Here is a 23319-nt window from a genome sequence, read left to right on the forward strand (position 1 = left end):
TGTTGACGTCAGTAATCACGCTGCCTTCACCAACGGGTTACCAAACCTATGGAGTAGGATATTATATAATGACCTCTTGTACAACGCTCATTGCCTGGGTTGGCGGTTATTGTGTAAAAGATTTAACTTTGACTTTGTAAAACAGATTTCAAATTACCACAGACAATAGGCTACTAATGACAAAGTTGTCCGCATATGACCTGATGATAGGCTATATCCAATCCCAACAAATTCAGTTTAATCCTACTAGTTGACTATTTTGGTGACAATTATCTATCTAGTATATGTCCGTTCTTAAAGACACTGTGGTAGACTCCGAAATTACGAGAGACCAATTTACTGATGGGTGTTTTGCGTATATTGAATTGCCTACCAGGATGCTCTAATTATGAGATTTGTAATGTGTTGTGAGTCTATTGTATAGAAAAAGGGGCTGTTACAGTAGAAATTTGTGGATTGTTTGGCATCGGGTTTTGAAGAAGCCAGAGTATTAGTAGTAAGTGCTTGTCCTTGTTTTCAGTCATGTCATGATGCACCTTATGAAGGTTACAGATTATTATAGTACAGTGTTAATAGTTATTACACTTTTATACAGAATTAGATTCAATAATAACTAACAATAAAAGCGTAGCCTACAGTGGCGTTGTATGAGTATGCCTAAGTAAATTACAGTTTAATTCCAAACCCCGCCCCACAATGCCTTGCGCTTGCGTGGTGAGTCGCTCCCAACGCGTGGCTGAATGTAGGTGTGTGTAGCTATAGTGTGCAGAGGGAGAAGAGGAATTTCCTAAGAAACTCTGGACCCTCCGACCACCGAAGCAGCACGAGGGGCGAAAAGACTCCATTGAGCAAGCATGTCGTGGCTCTTTGGCTGGAGAAAAGGATCCGGTACTCCCCCGGCGGACGACCAAACGACGTCCACCCCGGCCGAAGGGGGTTCGGGGGGTTCGGGAGTAGATAAGCCCAAGGACAAATGGAGTAACTTCGACCCAACTGGACTTGAACGAGCAGCGAAGGCAGCAAGAGACCTTGATAAATCACGTAGGTATTGTTTTGATAGTGGTGTAGTAAGGAAATCGATCTGAAGGCCAATAATACTTTGTTGCCAGGATTTTTGCACGGCTTAGTTTAGGATCAGATGTTGCAACAGTTGCATATAATTCGATCAGACATTGTCTAAAAAGCATATTTAGGCTATTAATCACGCGCTTCGCAACAATGCATCCGTAGCTTGTATACGTTTTATTATTACACACTATCCGTGTATAATGAGGTTGACAGTACAAAGACAGGTGTCATTTGCAACAGGCTCTTTTTGGGGGGCGTGTCGATGAAGAAAGGAACAAAGTGTCCCTGGTGGTAGTGAGAGCCGGCTGTAGTTGTGGTTCAGGGATCAGATCACAAGGCCTTGTGTGTTGAAATGTTCATGTGTGTCTCTGTTTGTGTTGCCCACACGGGGCAGTATATATTTAGCCAATGAACGTGTGTGGTGCTCTCATGGCACATAATGTCCTATATGTGTGCATGTGTATAGTATCATTACGCATAGGCCTACTGTCAAAGAACAAGGTTCAAAGCTCAACAACGAGAAATTATCCAAAAGGGTTTCTGAAAGTAATATACCCCATAGAGTGTGTATTCAGTTATTAATTTATGTGTATAGTGTGTTAATAATGTTATCAATTGTTGGAAATATGTAGAATATTTGTAGTTAAGTACGGTCTTAACTGTGTTTCTACCTCAACTTGGTAGGTCATGCAAAAGAAGCACTGGATCTTGCTCGTATGCAGGAGCAGTCGGTACAGTTGGAACATCAGAGTAAAGTGAAGGTTGGTGGGATTCTTCCAAACCTGTTTAAATCCTATGAACACCTTCAAATGAGTGTAAATCCCCAGCCACACTCTTTATCGCAAGACTCTAGAGTTTTCAGTGCCCATACTGATTCCGACCGGAAGGTTCCGTGTTAGAGTTGTCGTCTTTGGATAATCAGAATTCTCAGTGAAAGTTCTACACATGCCCACAGCCTCTGCTCTCCCTTGTGTAGGAGTATGAGGCTGCCTTGGAGCAACTGAAGGGGGAGCAGATACGCCTGCAGGGAGAAGAGAGACGGAAAACCCTCAATGAAGAGACGAAACAAAATCAAGCGGTATGGAAGTTCTTGTGTTAACAGTCTGAACACCAGGTATCCTCTCTCTTTGTCTCTCTCTCGCTCTCTCTCTCTCTCTGTATGTGTTTGTAGACCAGTTATTAAAATGTTATTCATTGGGTTAAATGTCCTTCTGAAATTTGTCAAATGCTCTACTGTTACCTCTAGAGGGCACAATACCAAGACAAACTTGCCAGACAGAGATATGATGATCAACTCAGGCAACAGGTAAGCACTCTCATTGTGGTAAAATCCCTTTTTTAATCCGCTTCCTGACGAAATTTGAACTTTGACCCAATGACCTGCAATTGTATGCTGGTAATGCTCTAGTCTGTCAATCCGTATTGGATGTGTAAAAGCCTACTTTTATCTGCAGCAAATCCTCAATGAGGAGAACTTGCGCAAACAAGAGGAGTCTGTCATGAAGCAGGAGGCCATGAGGAAAGGTGAGGTGAACAAAGATGCGCGATGCCGATGACATCAGTCATTTTTCCTCACAACGTTGTTATAGCTCCCATCCAGACGCTTCGTAACTATGTACTGTGCTAATACTGCTGTCACCCTACACATACCTATTCAGGAGTGCATGCTCGCTTAATCTATTTTTTCCGACTAGCCACAATTGAGCATGAGATGGACCTGCGGCACAAGAACGAGCTGCTCCGTGTGGAGGCCGAGGCCAAAGCTCGCGCCAAGGTCGAGCGAGAGAACGCAGATCTGATCCGAGAACAGATCCGTCTGAAAGCAGCAGAACACAGACAGACGGTTCTGGAGTCCATAAAGTGAGCTTAATCATAAACAGGACCCTGGCTGTAAGATTCAGTCATTAGCTGGATATCACTAGAATCGTAAGGCTAATCTTTTGCTATTTCATTGGTCATATGGCAACTTATTTTCATAGTCTGTTTGGGGCGAGTACTCAATAATACAATCTTAGAATTCTTGGAGGAATCCAAAATGGAAGCACTCATTGTTTGATAAAACAGCGGTCCATGCATTATGGCGTTGACAAGATCTGAGATGGGTTTTGCACTAGCCTCTTCTTGGTGGGCATTTAAATAAAGTTAGAAAACTAAGTGTCCTTGGTTGTGCTGGTGGCTGTCTGTAGTTTTTTTGTGGTTCAAGCATCTGATCACATGGCTGTCCTTGTCCATTTGGGATCATAATGGAAGCAGTGAGTGTGATAATTATGTTTTGTTCGTGGCAGGACTGCAGGAGCAGTGTTTGGGGAAGGATTCATGGCTTTCGTATCTGACTGGGACAAACTCACCGCCACGGTAATAAGTTCATGTCTGCTCACACCTCACCTTCAAACATTTATTGGGACTCCCAAACGTGTCAATAAAGTTAATACAAAGACTTGAAAAGGGAATATTCTTTTCTCTATTTTTCCTCACCAAGTACTCACTCATCAAGTTATACACGTGTTTTCGGAATCTCTGTGCAGGTGGCTGGCTTTACCCTGCTGGCAGTTGGCGTCTACTCTGCCAGGAACGCCACCGGAGTAGCTGGACGCTACATCGAGGCCCGTCTGGGAAAGCCTTCCCTGGTCAGAGAGACCTCCAGGATCACTGTTGGAGAGGCCATCAAGCACCCTATAAAGGTTTACTGTTTTACATTTTATTGTTGGAATGCACTTTCTAGTTCATTTAGCTGACACTTTTATCCAAAGTTTTTAACTTCAAAACGAATACTCAAACACCTTTATGTTGTCCACTGGACAAAGATTAAAAGCCTAACCTTTGACCTGTCCAACATCAGACGACAAAGCGTCTAAGGAGCAGACCACAGGACGCCCTGGAGGGAGTGGTTCTCAGTGTGAGTACTGTTCCACATACAACCCATCTAAAAGCTGCAACGCAAAACAATAAGTCTGCTTAGAAACGCTAGATCATAATCTTTTTTTATAACTGTTGAGAAATCCTTTTGCTGTTTTCGTCCCCTTATCCACCATCTCTTCTTGTCTGCTGTCTCTCCTGCCCTTGCGTAGCCTTCTCTGGAGGAGCGTGTGAGAGACATTGCCATCGCCACTCGTAACACCAGGCAGAACAAGGGCCTGTACAGGAACATCCTGATGTATGGACCACCTGGGACAGGCAAGACACTCTTTGCCAAGGTATACCAAGCCATTCTCAGTAACACGAGGGAGAACACAGTGCATGACCTACAGTGGAATTGGCCATTAAAGTAGAGTTGGAATGACAGTTAGGGAAGATGATGAGGGCCGCTGATAGATTTGCTGTATCATTATCATCTGGAAAAGTACCTTTTTAAAAGGAAGACATTGTCCCTGACTTGATGATTTGTCACCCTGCAGAAACTGGCTCTCCATTCTGGGATGGACTACGCCATCATGACAGGAGGAGATGTGGCTCCCATGGGCCGTGACGGGGTGACGGCCATGCACAAGGTCTTTGACTGGGCTGGAACAAGCAGGCGTGGGTAAGGATTCCTCTTCTTTACTCAGCACTGCCCTTTGTCGCAGGGTTCATCGGTGAAGGTTTAAGACACAGATGGTTAATCTTAGATGTTGGTGTCTTCTGGGGCTACTTGGTAAGATACAGGTGAATATTTTTTTTTTTTTTAAGTAGATCATTGGTATGACTCCCATCTCTCAACGGGATAACATGTGCCTCATTATTAGACTTTGTTCTTTAATGTCTCGTAGCAACTGCTGTGACGTTTACAACAAATAACTCTTTCTCTCCTTCGTCCTCTTTATCATCGTTAGTGTCCTGCTGTTCGTAGATGAAGCCGATGCATTCCTGCGTAAACGATCCACTGTGAGTTCAACGACAGTTGGCAGTTTGTGTTTACAGCTAACAGTTAGCTAATTTGCTCATACATTATTTATTTGCTGTTTTATATTTCTGCTGCTTTAGGCTCAGCCTCCGTTGCTATCTACATCATTATAATTGTTTTTTGGGGGGGGGTTTTCCAGGAGAAAATCAGCGAGGACCTCAGAGCCACCTTGAACGCATTCCTTTACCGCACTGGAGAACAGAGTAACAAGTTAGTAACAGCCCTCGTCTCTGTATTATTCAATATGCGCCGTCAAGCGTGAAAAGCTTTGACTGAGAAGGTCATTGACTTCCTTTTAAATAATCCTATTTTACCTCTCCAGGTTTATGCTGGTGTTGGCGAGTAACCAGCCGGAGCAGTTTGACTGGGCAATAAACGACCGTATTGATGAGATTGTAAACTTCGCCCTCCCTGGACTGGAGGAGAGGGAGAGACTGGTCCGTCTGTACTTTGACAGATTTGTACTGGGCCCAGCCACTGTAGGCAGACAGTGAGTATACTCCTGTGTTCTGAGGTCTGGAGTTCCTCTTTGTGATTCCCTCTTTTCGCGTGATTGTTAGGAGCCAAAATCTGAATTCCACAGAGGCTACTTTGATAATACAAGCTCCATTAATGTGACTTGTTCAAAGTTGTGACTTGAAAGGCAAGAAATATCCCCGTTATACAGGTGTTAAGCGAGACTTGTCAACAGTGGGTTGCAGTAAACAAACAGGGTGTGGATTGTCTTTGAACGCCAGTCTGATGCAGAGCTTGCCGTGTTTGATCTGCTCAACAGGAGGTTGAAGTTGGCCCAGTTTGATTACGGACAGAAGTGTTCTGACATTGCGGCGCGTGCCGTGGGCATGTCTGGACGTGAGATTTCCAAGCTGGGCGTGGCCTGGCAGGTGAGCGCACGAGACCTATGACTTTTTCTTACCATTGACCCTTAATAAAACACGTTCTGAAAGAAAATCTGTGTATATAAAAAAATCTAAATACCACAAGGTAACTTCTCTTCCCCCTCTCCTCTGTAAGGCTGCTGCATACTCTTCAGAAGACGGTGTCTTGACCGAAGCCATGATTGATTCTAGAGTCGAAGATGCCATCAAGCAGCACGCCCAGAAAATGGACTGGCTGCATATGGAAGGCGGTGGCGAAAGTAGCAAAACCGGCATCGTGATCCCCAAGGGAGAGGGCGCCATTGGTTTCACGGCTGTTCAGGAAGCCGCTCCGCTGGCCCAAGCTGCCGTCCCATTGGCCCAGGCTTCAGCCCCGCTCATCCAGGAAGTGCTCCCAGTCGTGGAGGCGATGATCTCCAGCGCCCAGGCAGCAGCGGCAGCTGAGCCGGCACAGGAGGTCCAGGCAGCAGCCATCATTGAAGAGGCAGCCGCACTGGTTAGAGAAGCTGCTGCTCCTGCTGTGGCCGAGGCCGCGGCACAGGCTGAGGTGGTCGAGACCTTCGTGGAGACGGCGTCTGCCGCCCCGTTGGTCCAGGAGTTGGAGGCCGTAAAGGTAGTGCCAGAGGAGCCTGCGGCTGAATCTGCTGTCCAGGAGGCCGTGGTGCCTGAAGTGAAGCTGGTAGAGGTGGATGTGACGGCCGAGGTCAGGGAGGCTGAAACACTGGTAGATGCAGCCCCCATCATCAAAGATGAGACAACTGTCACTCCAGCTGCCCAGGAGATGGAGGCCACAGCAGTAACCAAGGAGGCTGATGCCATTGTCGCTGAAGCAGAGGCCACAGCTCCTGCTGCTGCTCAGGAGGTCGCCACAGAGTCGGAAACCACCGTCACCGAAGCAACCGAGGTTGCCAAGGAGGCTGAGGTCATAATTGCCGATGTTGCTAAGGAAGCTGAAGCTGTGACAGCAGGAGTTACAAAAGAGGCTGAGCCAATAGTAGCTGAGGTTGTAAAGGAGGCTGAGCCAATAGCAACTGAGGTTGCAAAGGAGGCTGAGCCAATAGTAGCTGACGTTGCAAAGGAGGCTGAGACAGTAGCAGCTGAGGTTGTAAAAGAGGCTGAGCCAATAGCAGCTGAGGTTGTAAAAGAGGCTGAGCCAATAGCAGCTGAGGTTGTAAAAGAGGCTGAGCCAATAGTAGCTGAGGTTGCAAAGGAGGCTGAGCCAATAGCAACTGAGGTTGTAAAAGACGCTGAGCCAATAGAAGCTGAGGCCGCAAAGGAGGCTGAGCCAATAGCATCTGAGGTTGCAAAGGAGGCTGAGCCAATAGCAACTGAGGTTGTAAAGGAGACTGAGCCAATAGCAACTGAGGTTGTAAAAGAGGCTGAGCCAATAGTAGCTGAGGTTGCAAAGGAGGCTGAGCCAATAGCAGCTGAGGTTGTAAAGGAGGCTGAGCCAATAGCAGCTGAGGTTGCAAAGGAGGCTGAGCCAATAGTAGCTGAGGTTGCAAAGGAGGCTGAGCCAATAGCAGCTGAGGTTGCAAAGGAGGCTGAGCCAATAGTAGCTGAGGTTGCAAAGGAGGCTGAGCCAATAGCAGCTGAGGTTGCAAAGGAGGCTGAGCCAATAGCAGCTGAGGCAGCAAAGGAGGCTGAGCCAATAGTGGCTGAGGTTGTAAAAGAGGCTGAGCCAACAGCAGCTGAGGTTGCAAAGGAGGCTGAGCCAATAGTAGCTGAGGTTGTAAAAGAGGCTGAGCCAATAGCAACTGAGGTTGCAAAGGAGGCTGAGCCAATAGCAGCTGAGGCAGCAAAGGAGGCTGAGCCAATAGTGGCTGAGGTTGTAAAAGAGGCTGAGCCAATAGCAACTGAGGTTGCAAAGGAGGCTGAGCCAATAGCAACTGAGGTTGCAAAGGAGGCTGAGCCAATAGCAACTGAGGTTGCAAAGGAGGCTGAGCCAATAACAGCTGAGGTTGCTAAAGAGTCAGAAGCCCTCGTAACCCCGGAGACAGAGGCCACAGCAGCCCCCGTAACCCCGGAGACAGAGACAACAGCAGCCCCCGTAACCCCGGAGACAGAGGCCACAGCAGCCCCCGTAACCCCGGAGACAGAGGCCGCTGCTTCTAAGGTTGACACAGAAACTGTCGTTGCCAAGGACTCTGAGGCTACTGAAACTACAGCCACCAAGGACTCTGTTGCCACAGCAACTCCTGCCTCTCAGGAGGCAGACAGCAGCAAAGCTGACAAATCTGCTGCTAAAGATGAGGGTGGGGATGACCCAGACAAACCAAAAGATCCCCCGAAGAAATGGTTTAAATGGTGAAACCGATGAAGCTATGGGTCAGGGAGAAAGAAAATGAATTAAGAATGGAGAAGATGTACTGTTTTGATGGATTGTCTGTCATTGTGATTAAAGGGCTTTTGATGTTGGTATCAGCTTGTGCCTTATTGCACTTTTAAGACCTTGTATTGAAGTTGGGCAAAAAAATATATGCTAATGGATTTGGAGGCATCAAGGAAAAGAGGAGAGATTGACCTTCAGGGCTGCTCAAGTGCATATAGCTCTCTCATGTCAAACGATTGTGGCTATCTTTACATACCAACATATAATTTGACCCATTATATTACATGGCTTGCCTCTAAAATGGACAATTTCCCTGCCAGTTGAAGATGAATACCATACCATGAGTCCTGTTCTGAGATAACCCTCTCACAATGTCTAACAAGCACTGCATTTCTACGGAGAGCCTACACACACTGATGTTGAGGGAATGACACATTCAAACGTTAGGGGTCACTGTTGTGCTTCAATGGCACTTTTAATAAAACAGACATTTCATCCTCACAACAGCAATGTCTGGACACAGAGGGGGAGGGGGGACCGAGCGAGGGTTCCCTCTACTGATAGGCTGGTTGCTTCTGATAAGGATGAGGGAATTGGATCTAGCAAATCGGGAAGTGCTATTGGACATGATATTGGGAAGACGAGGGAAGCACTGAATGGTCTCTGTCTTATCTTGGCTGGCATCAATTTCTCCTCTCATTTCTCATAAAACTATATTATAACACAGCACAGAGAACCCAGACCACAAGCATAGGCTCCCCTCCCCCTCATATATATATACAAGTAAAATTAATACATTCATTTAATTCACTAAGTAACAAAGCTAATTAATCTGTGTTTTTTTTGTCGCAGAAATCACACGGTTCATTTCCAGTCATCTGCCTTATCTTAACGTTCTGTTCTCCATACAGTCCATCAGGTTTACTCTTGACACACAATCCCTCCCCCCCCTTCCTCACACCCTTTTAAATCCCACACCCATATATTTATAACTATTTACAGAAGCAGCAACCTATTCATCCAATCACAAAAAGCCCCCTTTCTAACAAGTCAAATACACTCCAACCCAAACAGAAAAAAAGATATAATCATGGCACCCGATTCTCTCCACCCATTTCATACACTGTTACCCTGTTCTAAAAGAGCATGCCAAGTTTCAACAATGAACACATAAAATGTCTATACAGAAAACACCCTTAAAAACTTTTTTTCCCCTCCGTCAATAGTGGACATACAACAATATTTCAGTGGCAACTATCATGTTCTTCTTTCTCTGCTTGAGTTGTGGGTTGGTTGTTTTCTGACTTTCGTCAGTCAGGTCGTCGTAAGAAAGTTCCATCTTGGGGTGGGGGTGGTGGAGGGGGTGTGTTATGAACAGTGACAGGGCAGTTTTCAAGGGTCTCTGAGGCAGCAGTTGGCCATGGGGCAGTTTGGGGTAAGGAGTGGGGGAGGAGGAGGTGGTTGTGGGTCTTGTTTAAAAGTCAGAGGTGGCGGGGGCTGGGGTGGCCGTTGTGGTAGAGCTTCTGCTTGATGTGGACCATGTTACCGCTGGAGTCTTCCAACTGTCTGAGCTGGGCACGGCGACGAAGGTCTCGAAGGTTGCAGAACTGGGGCAGCCACGACCAGGAAGGGGTGTCTGGGAGAGTGGAGAGAGGAGGGAGAGTAAAGAGAGGGGGGAGAGTAGACGGGGGAGAGTGGAGAGAGTAGACAGAGAAGGGGGAGACAGAGGGGAGAGTGGGGGGGGGGACATATGAGATCAGTGAGGCAAAGTTATCAAAACATAAACAATATTTATTGCCTGAATCTCTATCGACTAGTTATAAATTAGATGACAGTAGAAAAAAACACAATGCTGTATTTACAACTATTATGCCTAATACATACATTTTGGGTGTGTAATACAGAGTTTTGTAATTTAATATGTTTTTTTTCTGTATCACAAAATTCCTGCCAAATCTGTGAAGTGAGAAAAGTGAGTAAAACACGTCAGTAAATGGAGAGTGGAAGCTTCTGGATAGGGGCATTACGCTATTGGATGAGCTGAGAATCAATTTATTAGAGTGCATTCAATGCCCAAGTAAACTTCAGACCTATACTACTCTGTAATAAATGTCCTTTGTTGATGCTCTTATCTTTGTATTGATCATGTTTGTTGTACACTATACGGTAATTTACCTGTGCATGCAGTCGTTATGTAAATCAGGTTTTTAATTAAAATAGGCTCATCTCAATTGGACTAACCTGGTGAAATAAAGGTTGGATCTATATAAAATATATAATCATAAACATATAATAATAATAATAAAACCATATGCATGTGTGACACAGTGAATAACACAGTGAACAACCTTTATCATTCCAACCACTCATGCCATACCAGCCTGTGTAGTGCTTCTTCCAAACTGTAATTTCCATCGAAATCTTAAAAACAGGAACTGAAACTAAATGATCCAGATTTTCTCCCTGGAGGCGGCATGTGTGTGCGACGCAGTGAGTGTTTGAATAGAAGTGCAGGGATTTGTCTGTGTCAGACTGGAACGTAGCTGGCAAAGCAAGGCCCACTGAGACAGCAAGGGAAGGAGGGAGGGTCCCAGACTGCAAACCCAATAGCAAATGGCCCCGCTAGAGGTTGGAGGGGGAGGGAGGACTGGGGGAGGAGGCAGGTGGCGGGGAGGGGGGGAGTCAGGGGGAGGGAGGGGGGAATTATTTATAGCTGTGAATGGGTATGCAATCCACAAGGACTGTTCTGAAGGGTATCCAAAGGAAAAGAGAAAACGAGACAGGTTCCTCTTCTCATTTGAATAAAAGGATGGAAAGATGGAGATGGAGTCAGGAGAAAAATTAAAATGGTAATGTAATGCGGAAAGTGGGGTGAGGGCATAAATGTAAAGGTCTTTTGTGGAGGCAGGAAGGGAGAAATGGTTATGCCAAGTCATCATTTTACCCCTTTTTTGTTATCTCTTTGTTTTTCTATTTTGTTATACTAAATGTATTTCCAAAAGAAGACATGGGTGCCAGAGGACAAATGCATCAGATATTCATGGCAATATACAAAAAGAAAAACGACCACATCTTCACCACTGAGAGGCTGTGTAAAGAAAATAGATTTGGGAGTAGATTCAATAACTGAATGGAGGGGAAGAGGCTGGGGCTATAGATGGAATTACAAAAAGAAAAAAAGACACATATACACACATCCATGATGTGTGTATATGTGTGTGTGTGTGTGTATATGTGTGTATGTAAGCGAACATGTTTCTCCCCTCGCCCGCCATTCCAGCTGCTCCCTCTCATTCTATTTATAGCTCAGAGGAGAGAGAACGTGTGTGTGTGTGTGTGTGAGAGAGAGAGAGAGAGAGAGAGAGCGTAGGTGGGGGTGGGGATGTGACAGTATCTCCAACACCACCCCCACCCACGTCTCGCTCCGTCAGCCTCACCTTCACTCCCCATCTCAGGCAGGCTAAACGACTCTGACCCACCATCAACGTCACAGCCAAACACACCATCAGAGGGGCATTCCCTGCATTCTCTAGGATTCCAGTGCTTAGAAACAGCTATAACCATCACTCAACAGCTAGAGGTAATGCATATGGATGTAGGCTTTCAACCGGTAATTTTGTTTTCTGGATGTGTGGTACGTAATGTGCTGACGCCTCACCAGAGATGGTGTATTGACTCACTGCTGCACTGCTATACTGTATATTTGCGTCTACATACTGTCAATACAAGGGCTGACATCAGAGATTTTTTTGTGTGGTTGAAATTTAAGCTCCATGCTCTCTATTCAATGCCGACTTAGAAACAAGATAAATGGAACACATGTCCAAAATATATAGCATCAATCTTTTTCACTGTAAAGTAAAAGGAGCTTCACTCTCCAAATCACCCCACCCTAGCATTGTGGTGATTTTAATGGAAGTAATTGGTTATTAATATAACTTGACACCTACTAGAGAGATGCACTTAGCTGTGGGGAACATTTTAAGGAGCTCCTCTGGGCTGCCAGAACATAGACTCTATATGACATAGAGCCTACGTTAGCACCGACAACTAAAGGTACTATACGGAATCCTTGTCAGGCCTGAAAGATCTGGAACTCTTCACAATTCAGGAATTCGTCTAGTGTTCTAAATTCTAAAATGGTTTAAGAAACAGCAGCTTTTTTTTTTTTTGGAGTGTGTTAATAGCTCCAGGCAAAATCCAAATGTATAGGTCTTATTTTAGACAGAAAGGTACACAAGAGAAAACTGATGTTTATGGAATATTCAAACACATACATAAGGGTAAAATACTGGAGAAGATGAATAGGATGATTCTCAGTGGCACGATCATGGTCATCGATGCGTATCTTTCCAATGTACAGAAATATATAGCTGTCCTGGCGAATGTTTTACAGAAACCATTTCTGAGTTTCTTAATATTCTATATTTCGCCTACGTGGTTGCACAGTTATCGATGTGTCCTGCACTATGTCTCTCACTGGTTCAGTAATTCCAATCTGAAACCTTAGCACAACTGCCAAGTATACTACACAATACAGCGGGCATCCTCTGCATTGAAACATTTCTCTTTGTAATATAAACAGGAGCCCAACCGCTTTATCAATACAACATTTTCTTTGGCGTGGGTGGCAGGGGGAGGGGAGGGGGGGGGGGGGGCGTGGCGGTTTCTTGCACCTTTCCATAAATGTGACTTGGTAGTGGACTTATCACTGCACTGTACCACACATAGTACAGCCATTTTGCTGTTTATCGAACCAGAGCACCACCATGCTAGTTAGCTGGTTGACTCACCATAGTAACGGCTGGCCCGCCAGGCCCTGACGGCACAGTGCAGCACCCCGTCCAGCCACAGCAGGAGCCAGCTGATGCAGAACCCCAGCAGCAGGCCCAGCATCAAGTCCATCTCCTGCTTGGTCACGCTGTCACTGACAAAGTAGTTCTCTGACGAGTCCACCAGAGAGTGGTCGCCATCGTATGGGATCACGTAGTGGACGTGGTGCCTGTGGAAATATGGAGGAAGGGTTAGCTTGCTGTTACTGGGAAATTTAAAAGAATAATAATAATGAATAATAGATGGAAAATAATGTGTATTTCTGTTGTTGTATTTACAGAGGTGATAGTGAGAGGGGAGAGAGACAGATGAGAAGATGACAAGTACAAAGATGAAAAAGGAATATGTAGTTGTGTATTGGAGAAAGGATGTGGAGTTATGAACTATCAAGTGACCTTCCAAGTGACAGTGACTTCAACAGAACACAATGTGCGTGTGGGAACTGTGGATGTTACAGTGCTGGTGTCGACTAGTGTAAACTGCCATTTTTTGGCTTCTCCACATTGAACCCAGAGACTTTCTCAAACAGAAGTTTCAAGCAATATTACTACCAAAACTGGAACCAGGATCTGCCGGAATCCCCTTCACACACTGATAATCCTCATCCAATTACTGAAATTCCGTCATTCTGTCATTGATACGTACTGACCACCATTCACAATCAATCGGATGCCAGGGACACTTGTTCCTCTGAACAGCGAACGACAGGACCGTACCCATCCGGCGATTGGAAGGCCGAGCCCCCGTCATACATTTACATTTATTCATTTAGCAGACGCTCTTATCCAGAGCGACTTACAGTAAGTACAGGGACATTCCCCCGAGGCAAGTAGGGTGAAGTGCCTTGCCCAAGGACACAACGTCATTTGGCACGGCCGGGAATCGAACTGGCAACCTTCAGATTACTAGTCCGATTCCCTAACCGCTCAGCCACCTGACTCGTCATAGAGCAGTAGAGAGCCTCCTGGCTTCAATGCAGTCTCTGCTGCCAAATGAAATGACAGTGAACGTGTCCTCAAGCCTGATTAGGTGTGCACCCGCCAACGCGATGACGCCTCAAAACCTCACGTACAAAAGGTAGACTCAGCATTCAAGCTCAGGTGCTCTCTCCCTTTTCATCTTGTCTATTCCGCTTAACGTTCACCCTCAGAGTGTAAACATCTTACGTAAAACTCTTACTCAGGAGCATTTCCAGGTCAGTGAAAGACATCCATTTGACAGTGAATACCCTGGACTACAAGTGTAGTTTGTAGTAAACAGACAGTTACAATATCAGTATGACTCAGAAAATAATATTTTCTATGCCCATAGATATAAATGAAACGTGTTTGTGTTTCCCAAAAATATTGTATTAAATGTGAGGAAGGGAATAAGATGACCATATACATGAATGGTTATCTAACTTCAGATGGTGGCAAGAATACCAGCCCTGACAGACAAATATACAGTCACACACAATGCAGGCACAGAGGCATTGAAAAGAGGCATTGAAAAAAGTATTACTCCACAAATCACATCTACAACCTTGGCCTGTCCATAGTACATAATAGCCAAGATACATACCCTGCAAAAAGCCTCTGAAAGTGTTGGAGTGTTTGAGAGCTGCCTCCCAAAAAGCTTTTCCTAGATTATCCCTCTATGACAATGCTAATCTCACAAATACCTGATGACCCATATCTGCTTGTCAGACTGAACCTAGCCACAACACAAAATGGCATTACTCTAACACCATGACAGCTAGGTAAATGCCAGTTTGCAGATAATTTAGTGAATCGATAAGCCAAATGCTATGTACATTGACCACAGACCGACCTTTGCATATATCCTTATATGGGATATGATATATAGGCAACTTGGACCTTCAACTGCTGGCCTGAGCAGACAATTCATACCTTAATACCCTAATAACAGTTAAAGCTGTGTGCGTATTCACTACATCACAAGGCTCTTCCCAAACCTGGCAGAATACTGTTGCCATACCCTTAATCAAGATTAGGACACTTCACTTAAAAACACAAACAAGATGAAAGACACAAAGGCCCCCACTCTATGACTAAGATCTCTGTCCTGATTTGAAGCTTAAAATCAATCTCTGGATTTAGTATAAATACTGCTTTCTTTGTTTATTGTTTATACTACTGTTTATAGTAGGCTTAAATAATTGGTGGTTTTGATAAACACCAGATAATTACAACTTGATGTATGCTTGGGCTGTCCAAACCCTCACATTAGAGAAGTCAATTTTTCAAGCATGTATCAGGTTGAATTTCCCGTCCTCATAATCAGTTGGTAATTGGCTAATCACTATTGGCTTAATATTACAGTTCTGTCAGATAAGAAAAACTAAAAACGCACTTGATGCTCAGAAGCCTACCAACTGTGTGAGCTACAAGCGTTCAAAAGGATCCCTTATTTATCATAATTCATTACATATTTATGGCTCCAGTACACCTTCGTATGCAGTAAAAACGGAATCACTGCTAGCCTACATTGAGACCGTCAAACACTGCATCGTAAACAAGCCTTATAACGTGAGACACAACCCACGGATAAAATCACATTCGACATCAATTAGTGAGTATTTCACGGGATTACGCATTGAGTAGGCTATGTTACATTTAAGAGTTTGTGAGAATGGCTCATCGACAGAAATCATTCTAGAGGCCTATTGAGCAATTATAATTTGACAGAGAAAATCCCAGCGTTTTTCACGCTGCCCCTTCGTGTGATATGTGTCACACATTATTTTCTAACCAATTATTGTGTGCTGTTGGGTTTTTACCTTCCACAGTTGCAATGACAGACGCGGTCTTCTCCTCGTAGATGCGGTAAGATGTAGTTGTGAAAGCGATCCAGTAGTGCGTTCATGTCCATTAAACAGGCTATTGCCTGCAAAGAACCATTCGAGTCAACTGGGACATGACAAGCACTATTTCCAACATAGCATCATTATGACCTGGCATGGCAGTCAGTTTCAAAGGAAACAGAAGAGGCTACTGAAAGTCCAGTAGAATTATTTGGAAAACACTCTTCCTCCAAAATGGACTGGAGATTACTTATTTATGATAGTCCTGGTTAATTATAGGTAGGCTAGCCCACTTTCAAAAGGCCAACGATCTGTTTCTCATACAGAAATGTGTTTATTTATCCGAGGCCTAAGTACTAAGTTTTAAACCGATGTGGTGCTCAGTGAGACAATTAATGATGTTGTTGAAATAAAATAAACATCTTACCATAACAACTGAAGCACCAAGAATCATAAAAATCATGGTGGTTGTGATCATATGCATCAAAACTTCCAAACTCTCCGCTGTGCTCGAGCCTCTTCTACCCGCGGCACTGCAAACGCTCCGGTTGGGCTCTAGGCACTCTGTCCCGGGAGGAGACGCTCATTGAGGCGCCCTGACTACACCTGACTCTCCGTCCCTTGAAACTCGCCAGATTGGTGTGCAATGAAACGGCGTAGCTGCAGGAGCTGAACCGGCCCGGTGTCCTCCTTCCCACCCCCCACCCCCCCCGTTTGACACAAGCACTCGCTAGCCTTCACTCTATTCTCCTCATACAGCAACGTGTCGATTCAATGTTGCGGACCGGATCGTGAATAGTTGCGCGTTGCGCTGCGCCGGGTTTGGCTGAGCGAAGGTGCTGGTATAGGGGCTTTCCAGGCACCCTGATAACCAATACAACAGCGCCCTTTTCCGAAACGCTACGATCCCATTCAAAAAATTCAGCAAACATGAAAAGGGGTTAGCTGGTCGTTGAATAGGGATATCCTCCAGGATTCTGGCCCCCTCAAGACAGCACGTTATTCCCGCCGTACAATTAGTTAATTGACGAGTTATCGATAAATAGGAGCCTCCATCGATGAACACTCAATTGCTCTTGCCTATAGCCTAGATATTTCAAATAATTGCAATAGTACGTTTCATAGTAGTCCTTGTCCTCTTGGTACACAGAAATAGCTTGGTAACATCGATCAAACTGAATCGAGACATAAAACCAGTCGGAACTGGACCCACCCTACCCTCAGTCCAGTTGAGATCAGGCAACGGCAACTGCATCAACGCCCGGAGACAGACATGCATGATTATCCCATCTTGTCTTATCGCAACCAGAAGCATCCACCGCCACCATCCCTTTGCGCGCGCGCGTGTGTGTGTGTGTGTGCGTATTTGTGGGCGGGAGATATCCTACGGAGAGAAGATGAAAACGGAAAATATGTTCATCTCTTGCATTTCTCTGATGCAAACATTCAGATCCAGTCGACCAGATAATTCCAATTACGTTTGCAGCGGTTTACTTTCTGTACTTTTTTCTCCAGGCGTTACACGTTTAAATCACCATCGCCACATACCCCTTCTCTCTCTCTCTCTCTCTCTCTCTCTCTCTCTCTCTCTCTCTCTCTCTCTCTCTCTCTCTCTCTCTCTCTCTCTCTCTCTCTCTCTCTTTCTCTGTGTCTCTCTCTCTCTAGACGTTGCAGTTAATTTTCTGATTCTGCGCCATTTCGCCGGGCTGTGTTCATATACACACAAGCTTGCCAATTTAGCTTTATAATTCCTAGCGTTTGTCAGTCGTGATCATATAAAAGTCAAAACAATTCTTACATGTTCTGACACGTAGCCTACTTCATTCTCAAGCTCGGTCACTTATCTCCAGGAGCTCTGTCCATCTAGAACAAACTGAGATGTTCATCTTGAACATTACCCCAGGGTAAATGTAAAAAAGTAGGCTATATCCCAAATGTCTCAATCCTTCAAAACACTTTGGCGTGATCCAAAATCAACACACTGCAAGAAAACGTGTTAAAGGAACGATGTATTAACATATGTATGTTTTTTCCCTATAGGGCCCCAATGTATTGTACATTGAGAGGTTAGGCTCGTGGTTGGCATCCAGACACGCGGGGCCACTGACAGTTCAGGACCTTGGATAGTACCCACCCGGGCGATAGTCGATTGGCCAAAGCTGATCTACAGAAACCAATGGATATATTCCTCCTCGTGGATTGGAACAAATTGGTTAAAAGAGCGAGCAACTTTGCATCTTTGGAATTGCACACAGTTCGGTCTGTCTGAAAAGATTCATATGAGAAAAAAAAACGTGTTTTCTTGATTGTTTTTATTTATTTAGCACTCTGCAATATTTCCATGTGCCAGAAAAATATAGCCTATACAGACTCAGGTCAACAAAATCATGTTGACCTGATTTTGTTCAGTTTGTAGCCAATGAAACTGGAATGACATTTCACTTAGATTCTGTCTTCCTGTAGTTTTTTATTCTCATCCTGCTACTGTTGTATTTTTAAGTCCCGGGGCTGTTTCTTTACTCACTGTGGTGCTGGTGTGCAACACTGTTCTCTCTCTCTCTCTCTCTCTCTCTCTCTCTCTCTCTCTCTCTCTCTCTCTCTCTCTCTCTCTCTCTCTCTCTCTTCTACCCACTCCTCCCCCACACACATTCTCTCCAACGACATGTTGTCATAAGGAGGATTGGTGAAAAGGATGGAACAGATTTTTGGAGAAGAGAGGAGAGTGAAGGAAAAGAGAAAAGAGAGTGATGATGGGGGCCTGTTTTCCTTCAAAATACATAACTCACCTCCCACCTTATCCTGAGTCATACACTGAAACACACAGCTTTGCAACATGAACATGACTCAAAGCTTGATTTTTGACTGCCAGGCATCAGCTAATACTTCACTTTTTTATTGAGTTGATATTGCAAACCCAGACCACCTTTTTACAGCACGCTTTATGTTAACTTACTAGCTTTGTCTTAACTTGAATAGAACATATTTAGAAGAGGCTTCTGGCCTCCTACTTTAGCTCTTTTTATTCATGTAGTCTTTAAGAGCAGGGCTAGGCACATACAGCCAAAGAGATATTGGATTGTAAAATTTAAAATCTTGTCCAAAATTGTCTGACAAAACCTACATCTACAGCCTATTCAATTTTTCAATCATAATCATAATCAATTCAATCATAATAATTATTGTATCATAATTTATATTTCGGATATCAGTTATCTCTAGCTTCTCCATTAATATTAACTTAGCTATTGTGGACAGATATTCATCAGCAAACAAACTGGATGATGACACAAGATTTGGTCCACTCAACGTACCGTACTTTCATTACGAATCCGGAAGAATTTTGGGGGAAAGGATTGTAAACAAAACTCACGAGTCCGTATTTGATTAGCATTAAGTAAGATATTCCTAGGTCGTTGTCGATTCTCGACATATCCAACAAACTGTGGAATGTGAGTAATTTGATGAACTGGCTAGCTATATAATTTTTTTATTAGAATAAAGAATAACTTGGTGTGTTGTGTTACGGTTATAACAGTGGTTTCGCTGTAGGTAGTCTGCCAGCTAGCTAGCTGTTAACTTTAGAGCTAGCTTAGCCGCCATAGCACGGCCACTAACAAACCGCATTAATCAACGAAATATGTAAAATGGCACCGTGCCGGTCACATTTCCTTCTTTGTTCGCTAGCTATGTTGCAGTTCTGTTGGTTGATCTGATGTAATTTGACTTGCTTTTTTAGCTAAATCTATAGCTAACCAGTTAATGCAGCGCTCGCTAGACTACGTCGTTACTACTGCCGTACTAGAGTCTAGATCAATACAGTATGTAAAATAACACAGCAGCTGCATGCTAACAAAAAACATGCATAATGACATATACTGTAGTTTGCTGCATAAGTCATAAACATAGTTGTACTCTGTGCTGAACTACTTCTTGTCTGGCTGTGTGGTAGTACAGTGGCATGATTTTGTTCAAACAAATGTCTAATTTTTATCAAATCTATCTTCCAACCAGGTTTTGATCTTTAAGGAACTCAGTGATCTCCATGCATCAGTGATTAGGAGATCTGTATTTGTAGCACTGTGCCAGCATAGGTATTCACATATGTGGAGACAGCAGTAAGCATGTCCAGGAAGCAAACAGGAAAGCCTGTGCGCGGCAACAGGAAGGGCGACGCGGAACGGAAGCGGGATGAGCGCGCCGCCCGGCGTGCCATAGCCAAGGACCGCAAGAACCGCCCTCAGGACGGTGGGGACGACGCCGAGGAGTTTGTCAGCTTCTCCAATCAGCTCCAAGCTCTGGGGCTCAAGCTGAGAGAGGTCCCTGGAGATGGGTAAGATGACACGACAGCCTCTTCAACATGTGGTTTATTCCTCAGTCAGGTATTGTACGTGTAGCCAACTACAAGTCTCTCTGCTCTGCTCTCTGTAGGAACTGCCTGTTCAGAGCCCTTGGGGACCAGCTGGAGGGACACTCTCGAGGACATCTCCGTCTGCGCCAGGAGACTGTGCAGTACATGATGTCACACCGTCACGACTTTGAACCCTTCGTAGAGGATGACATGCCGTTTGCTCAGCATCGTAAGGAAAATGACCTCAGCTAAACCAATTTGTTCCTGGAAAAAACACATTCAATAATTTCCTGTAATGCATGGGAAAGAAAGTAAGGTCAGATTGTAGTTTGTGCGTGTGTGTGTGTGTAATTGTAATCATGACAGAGTAAAAACCTAGTGGATTCAATATGGCAGGATAAAAAGACAACAACAATAACAATGTCATATAGAAAGTCTTAAGTCACTCAAAACCGTTCTATTCATTATTCTGTCACTTTCATTTTCACCCAGTATCCAATCTCTCCCAGCCCGGTACTTTTGCTGGCAATGATGCCATTGTGGCTTTTGCCCGCAGCCAACAGCTGAAAGTAGTCATCCATCAGCTGAACACTCCATTGTGGGAGGTAGGAAACGATAGCTGTATCCACCCTATAAGATTTATTCTATGGCCAGAGGCATATATTCATTGTCCAAAGACATAAAGACAAGTGTTGGTAACCTTGAAACACACATTGAATCTCATAATGATGCTTTGAAACAAGGTAATGTTTAACTTCAACATTTTTACAGATGCTGTATGGTTCAGATTTTACTTGTAGTGCAATACAGATGCCTCTAGTGATACTTCTGATCTCATACCAATTCAGATAAATGGTGTGGAGAAGCAAGTTTGTAGAGAGCTTCACATTGCCTATCGTTATGGCGACCATTACGACAGCGTGCGACCCACTGGTGACAACTCTGAGAGCCCTGCTCTACTGCGCATTGAGGTAGGCCCTCCAACTAACGTCAGCTAACCCTCTATAGAGTAAGAAAGTCCTGCCTTGTGTTGTGGCCCGGAAGTACATATATGAGCAATGGTAATTAAATATAGTTATGAATAATAAAACTAATATATAAATACTAAATAAAAACTGCCATTGTGACAACAAACTTGTACTGAGGCACCATTAGTATCATTATGCTGATAGTTTGGTTTAAGAAATCAAACTACATTTCCCAGGTGTACTTTGTAGTTAATTCTCGGATTGTAGTTCTTTTTAAGACTTAAAACTAGATAGGCCTTTGATATACTAGTAATTCCCTTTTTGTCAAGTAAAAGGCTTTGTGAAGGGGGATTTCAGCACATGTTCATTGAATGAAAAAACCCCAATCCTTAAGTTAACATATTTTATCTTTCACTTTCAGAACCTCCAGAAAGCCATAGGGCATCAGCGTGAGTTTGGGGGGGGTCAGACAGATGTGGGGAAGTCCCCCTCGCCCAGCCCCTCTGAAGAGGACAGCGTTATCCTGAGCTCCCTAAAGAACAGGGGGATGTATTGTGAGGAACCTTCCTATGAGATAGATCCAGGGAGTCAGGTGGCTGAGCGGTTAGGGAATCGGGCTAGTAATCTGAAGGTTGCCAGTTCGATTCCTGGCCGTGCCAAAGGACGTTGTGTCCTTGGGCAAGGCACTTCACCCTATTTGCCTCAGGGGGAATGTCCCTGTACTTACTGTAAGTCGCTCTGGATAAGAGCGTCTGCTAAATGACTAAATGTAAATCTTACTGTCAGAGACCACTCCCCTCGCAATTGAGAAATTGCAGTCAATCCGGTGTGTAAATTATTTATTTCTCTGCCCTGTATCATTCAGGTGAGGAGGAGAATCTGTTCCAGCTGAGTGCTGCCACCATTAATGCAGAGTGGCTGATGGAAGCTGAGCTACCAGCCCCGTCCTGCCAAGGCCAGTGTGCTTCAGGATTTTGCTCTGCCTGTCAGGGTGAACCAACAGAGTGCAGTGACCACAAAAGACCACCAGAGGGAAGCAAATCCCACAAACCCAAGGTATGGCTCGTCCACATACTGCATTCCCTCCCAGCACTACCAAACAGTGACAGGAAGAGTTTTGTCAACACCTTGTTTGGTCTTCTGTAGTCCGGCCCTCCTTACTTAACCCTTGTGTTATCTTCGGGTCATTCTGACCCACCGTCGTATTGCGACTACTTTACCACATACAAAAAAAAAAAAGTGAAGCATTTTCTTTTAACCGTCGGGCTGTCTCAGACCCCCCCACATCACGAAGGTTTAAAGAACATGCTTTTTATTTGTTTTTGTATTTGGTAAAATTGACAACAATGGTTTGTTGTGAACCTTTGGGTCATGTGACCCGAAGGCAGCACAAGGGTTAAGTGTTCAATGCTCTCAGGTGTCCAACAAGCAACGTAAGGAACAGCAGCGTGTGGAGAAGAAGAAGAGACAGGAGGAACGACATCGTCAGAAGGTTCTCCAGAGCAAAGGAGCACCAGACCAGAATCAGAACCTGCCAGAACCGGTTACTCTAGTTCCTGCTCTCAACACACTCAGTATATAAAATAAAACAGAATGGCCTAACACAACTAGAAGTGTGAGGATGATGGCAATGTTTTGCACATTCAATCAACTTCAATCATATTGGATGACGTTTAAAAAAAAGAAAAGAAAATGCAAATGAATTTTTTGCAAATGTACAGTGCCTGAGATACGTGTGTGTGTGTGTGTGTGTGTGTGTGTGTGGGCGGGCGCGCGTGCATGTGCAAGTAGAAGTTGACATGTGTTTGTTTTCGTCAGCAATCGTGTGCTTAGGGTTTGTTTGCTACTTGGTTGGGCTCTTCATAGACACACTGTCTAGACTCTTCTGATGCTGGTGAATGAGGAAAGATTTTCACAAATTACCATACAGTGTATCATGGGCTTCTCTGTCTTCTTTTGAATTGAGTTTTTCTCTGTTTCTAGCCAAAGAGAAAGCAAAAAAAAAGATGTTAATTAATGATTGTTATGCATACTGTCTGATATGGTGTGGAATGCTGCAATAAATCTCAATCCTTACTTATTAGAGTTGATGTTTTGTTATTAATGGTTTTAATGTATTTTTTATATTCAACTTTTTAATTAAATGATTAAGGGTAGGGGGTTTAATGCAAACACACATCAGCCTATTGTGAGGACATAAACACTT

At 44.3% G+C, this 23319-nt stretch overlaps 3 protein-coding genes across 3 annotated transcripts; 2 read left to right on the forward strand and 1 right to left on the reverse strand.

Moving 5' to 3' along the window:
• The first annotated feature begins 731 nt into the window (after positions 1–731).
• LOC136945642 (uncharacterized) lies at positions 732–8247 on the forward strand. Its single transcript, XM_067239593.1, has 16 exons — positions 732–1041; positions 1753–1829; positions 2045–2146; positions 2315–2374; positions 2523–2592; positions 2763–2928; positions 3354–3423; positions 3594–3749; positions 3908–3964; positions 4137–4262; positions 4464–4588; positions 4878–4929; positions 5088–5158; positions 5271–5438; positions 5724–5832; positions 5963–8247. The coding sequence occupies exons 1-16, from the start codon at positions 855–857 to the stop codon at positions 8135–8137; spliced, it is 3771 nt and encodes a 1256-aa protein (XP_067095694.1). The 5' UTR covers positions 732–854; the 3' UTR covers positions 8138–8247.
• Positions 8248–9080: 833 nt separating this feature from the next.
• tmem240a (transmembrane protein 240a) lies at positions 9081–16281 on the reverse strand. Its single transcript, XM_067240567.1, has 4 exons — positions 16225–16281; positions 15774–15880; positions 12952–13160; positions 9081–9794 (listed from the first exon to the last, which is right to left on the reverse strand). Exons 1-4 carry the CDS (start codon positions 16279–16281, stop codon positions 9640–9642), a joined length of 528 nt encoding a protein of 175 aa, XP_067096668.1. The 3' UTR covers positions 9081–9639.
• Positions 16282–19126: 2845 nt separating this feature from the next.
• Positions 19127–23198, forward strand: otud3 (OTU deubiquitinase 3). Its single transcript, XM_067239647.1, has 8 exons — positions 19127–19246; positions 19809–20127; positions 20226–20374; positions 20638–20750; positions 20994–21116; positions 21535–21667; positions 21979–22169; positions 22531–23198. The coding sequence occupies exons 2-8, from the start codon at positions 19919–19921 to the stop codon at positions 22693–22695; spliced, it is 1083 nt and encodes a 360-aa protein (XP_067095748.1). The 5' UTR covers positions 19127–19246; positions 19809–19918; the 3' UTR covers positions 22696–23198.
• The last annotated feature ends 121 nt before the right edge of the window (positions 23199–23319 follow it).

The sequence above is a fragment of the Osmerus mordax genome, chromosome 7 (genome assembly GCF_038355195.1).
Source record: "Osmerus mordax isolate fOsmMor3 chromosome 7, fOsmMor3.pri, whole genome shotgun sequence".
NCBI lineage: Eukaryota > Metazoa > Chordata > Actinopteri > Osmeriformes > Osmeridae > Osmerus > Osmerus mordax.

Excerpts from the sequence above, each read along its gene's own strand:
- LOC136945642 (XM_067239593.1), top strand. The coding sequence starts at position 855 with ATGTCGTGGCTCTTTGGCTGGAGAAAAGGATCCGGTACTCCCCCGGCG. Across the intron at positions 1,830-2,044 it reads AACATCAGAGTAAAGTGAAG|GAGTATGAGGCTGCCTTGGA; the intron begins GTTGGTGGGATT and ends TCCCTTGTGTAG. Across the intron at positions 2,375-2,522 it reads ATGATCAACTCAGGCAACAG|CAAATCCTCAATGAGGAGAA; the intron begins GTAAGCACTCTC and ends TTTTATCTGCAG.
- tmem240a (XM_067240567.1), bottom strand. The coding sequence starts at position 16,281 with ATGCATATGATCACAACCACCATGATTTTTATGATTCTTGGTGCTTCA. Across the intron at positions 13,161-15,773 it reads TGTCATTGCAACTGTGGAAG|GCACCACGTCCACTACGTGA; the intron begins GTAAAAACCCAA and ends ATATTTCCACAG. Across the intron at positions 9,795-12,951 it reads GCGGGCCAGCCGTTACTATG|ACACCCCTTCCTGGTCGTGG; the intron begins GTGAGTCAACCA and ends CCACTCTCCCAG.
- otud3 (XM_067239647.1), top strand. The coding sequence starts at position 19,919 with ATGTCCAGGAAGCAAACAGGAAAGCCTGTGCGCGGCAACAGGAAGGGC. Across the intron at positions 20,375-20,637 it reads CATGCCGTTTGCTCAGCATC|TATCCAATCTCTCCCAGCCC; the intron begins GTAAGGAAAATG and ends ATTTTCACCCAG. Across the intron at positions 21,117-21,534 it reads CTGCTCTACTGCGCATTGAG|AACCTCCAGAAAGCCATAGG; the intron begins GTAGGCCCTCCA and ends TTTCACTTTCAG.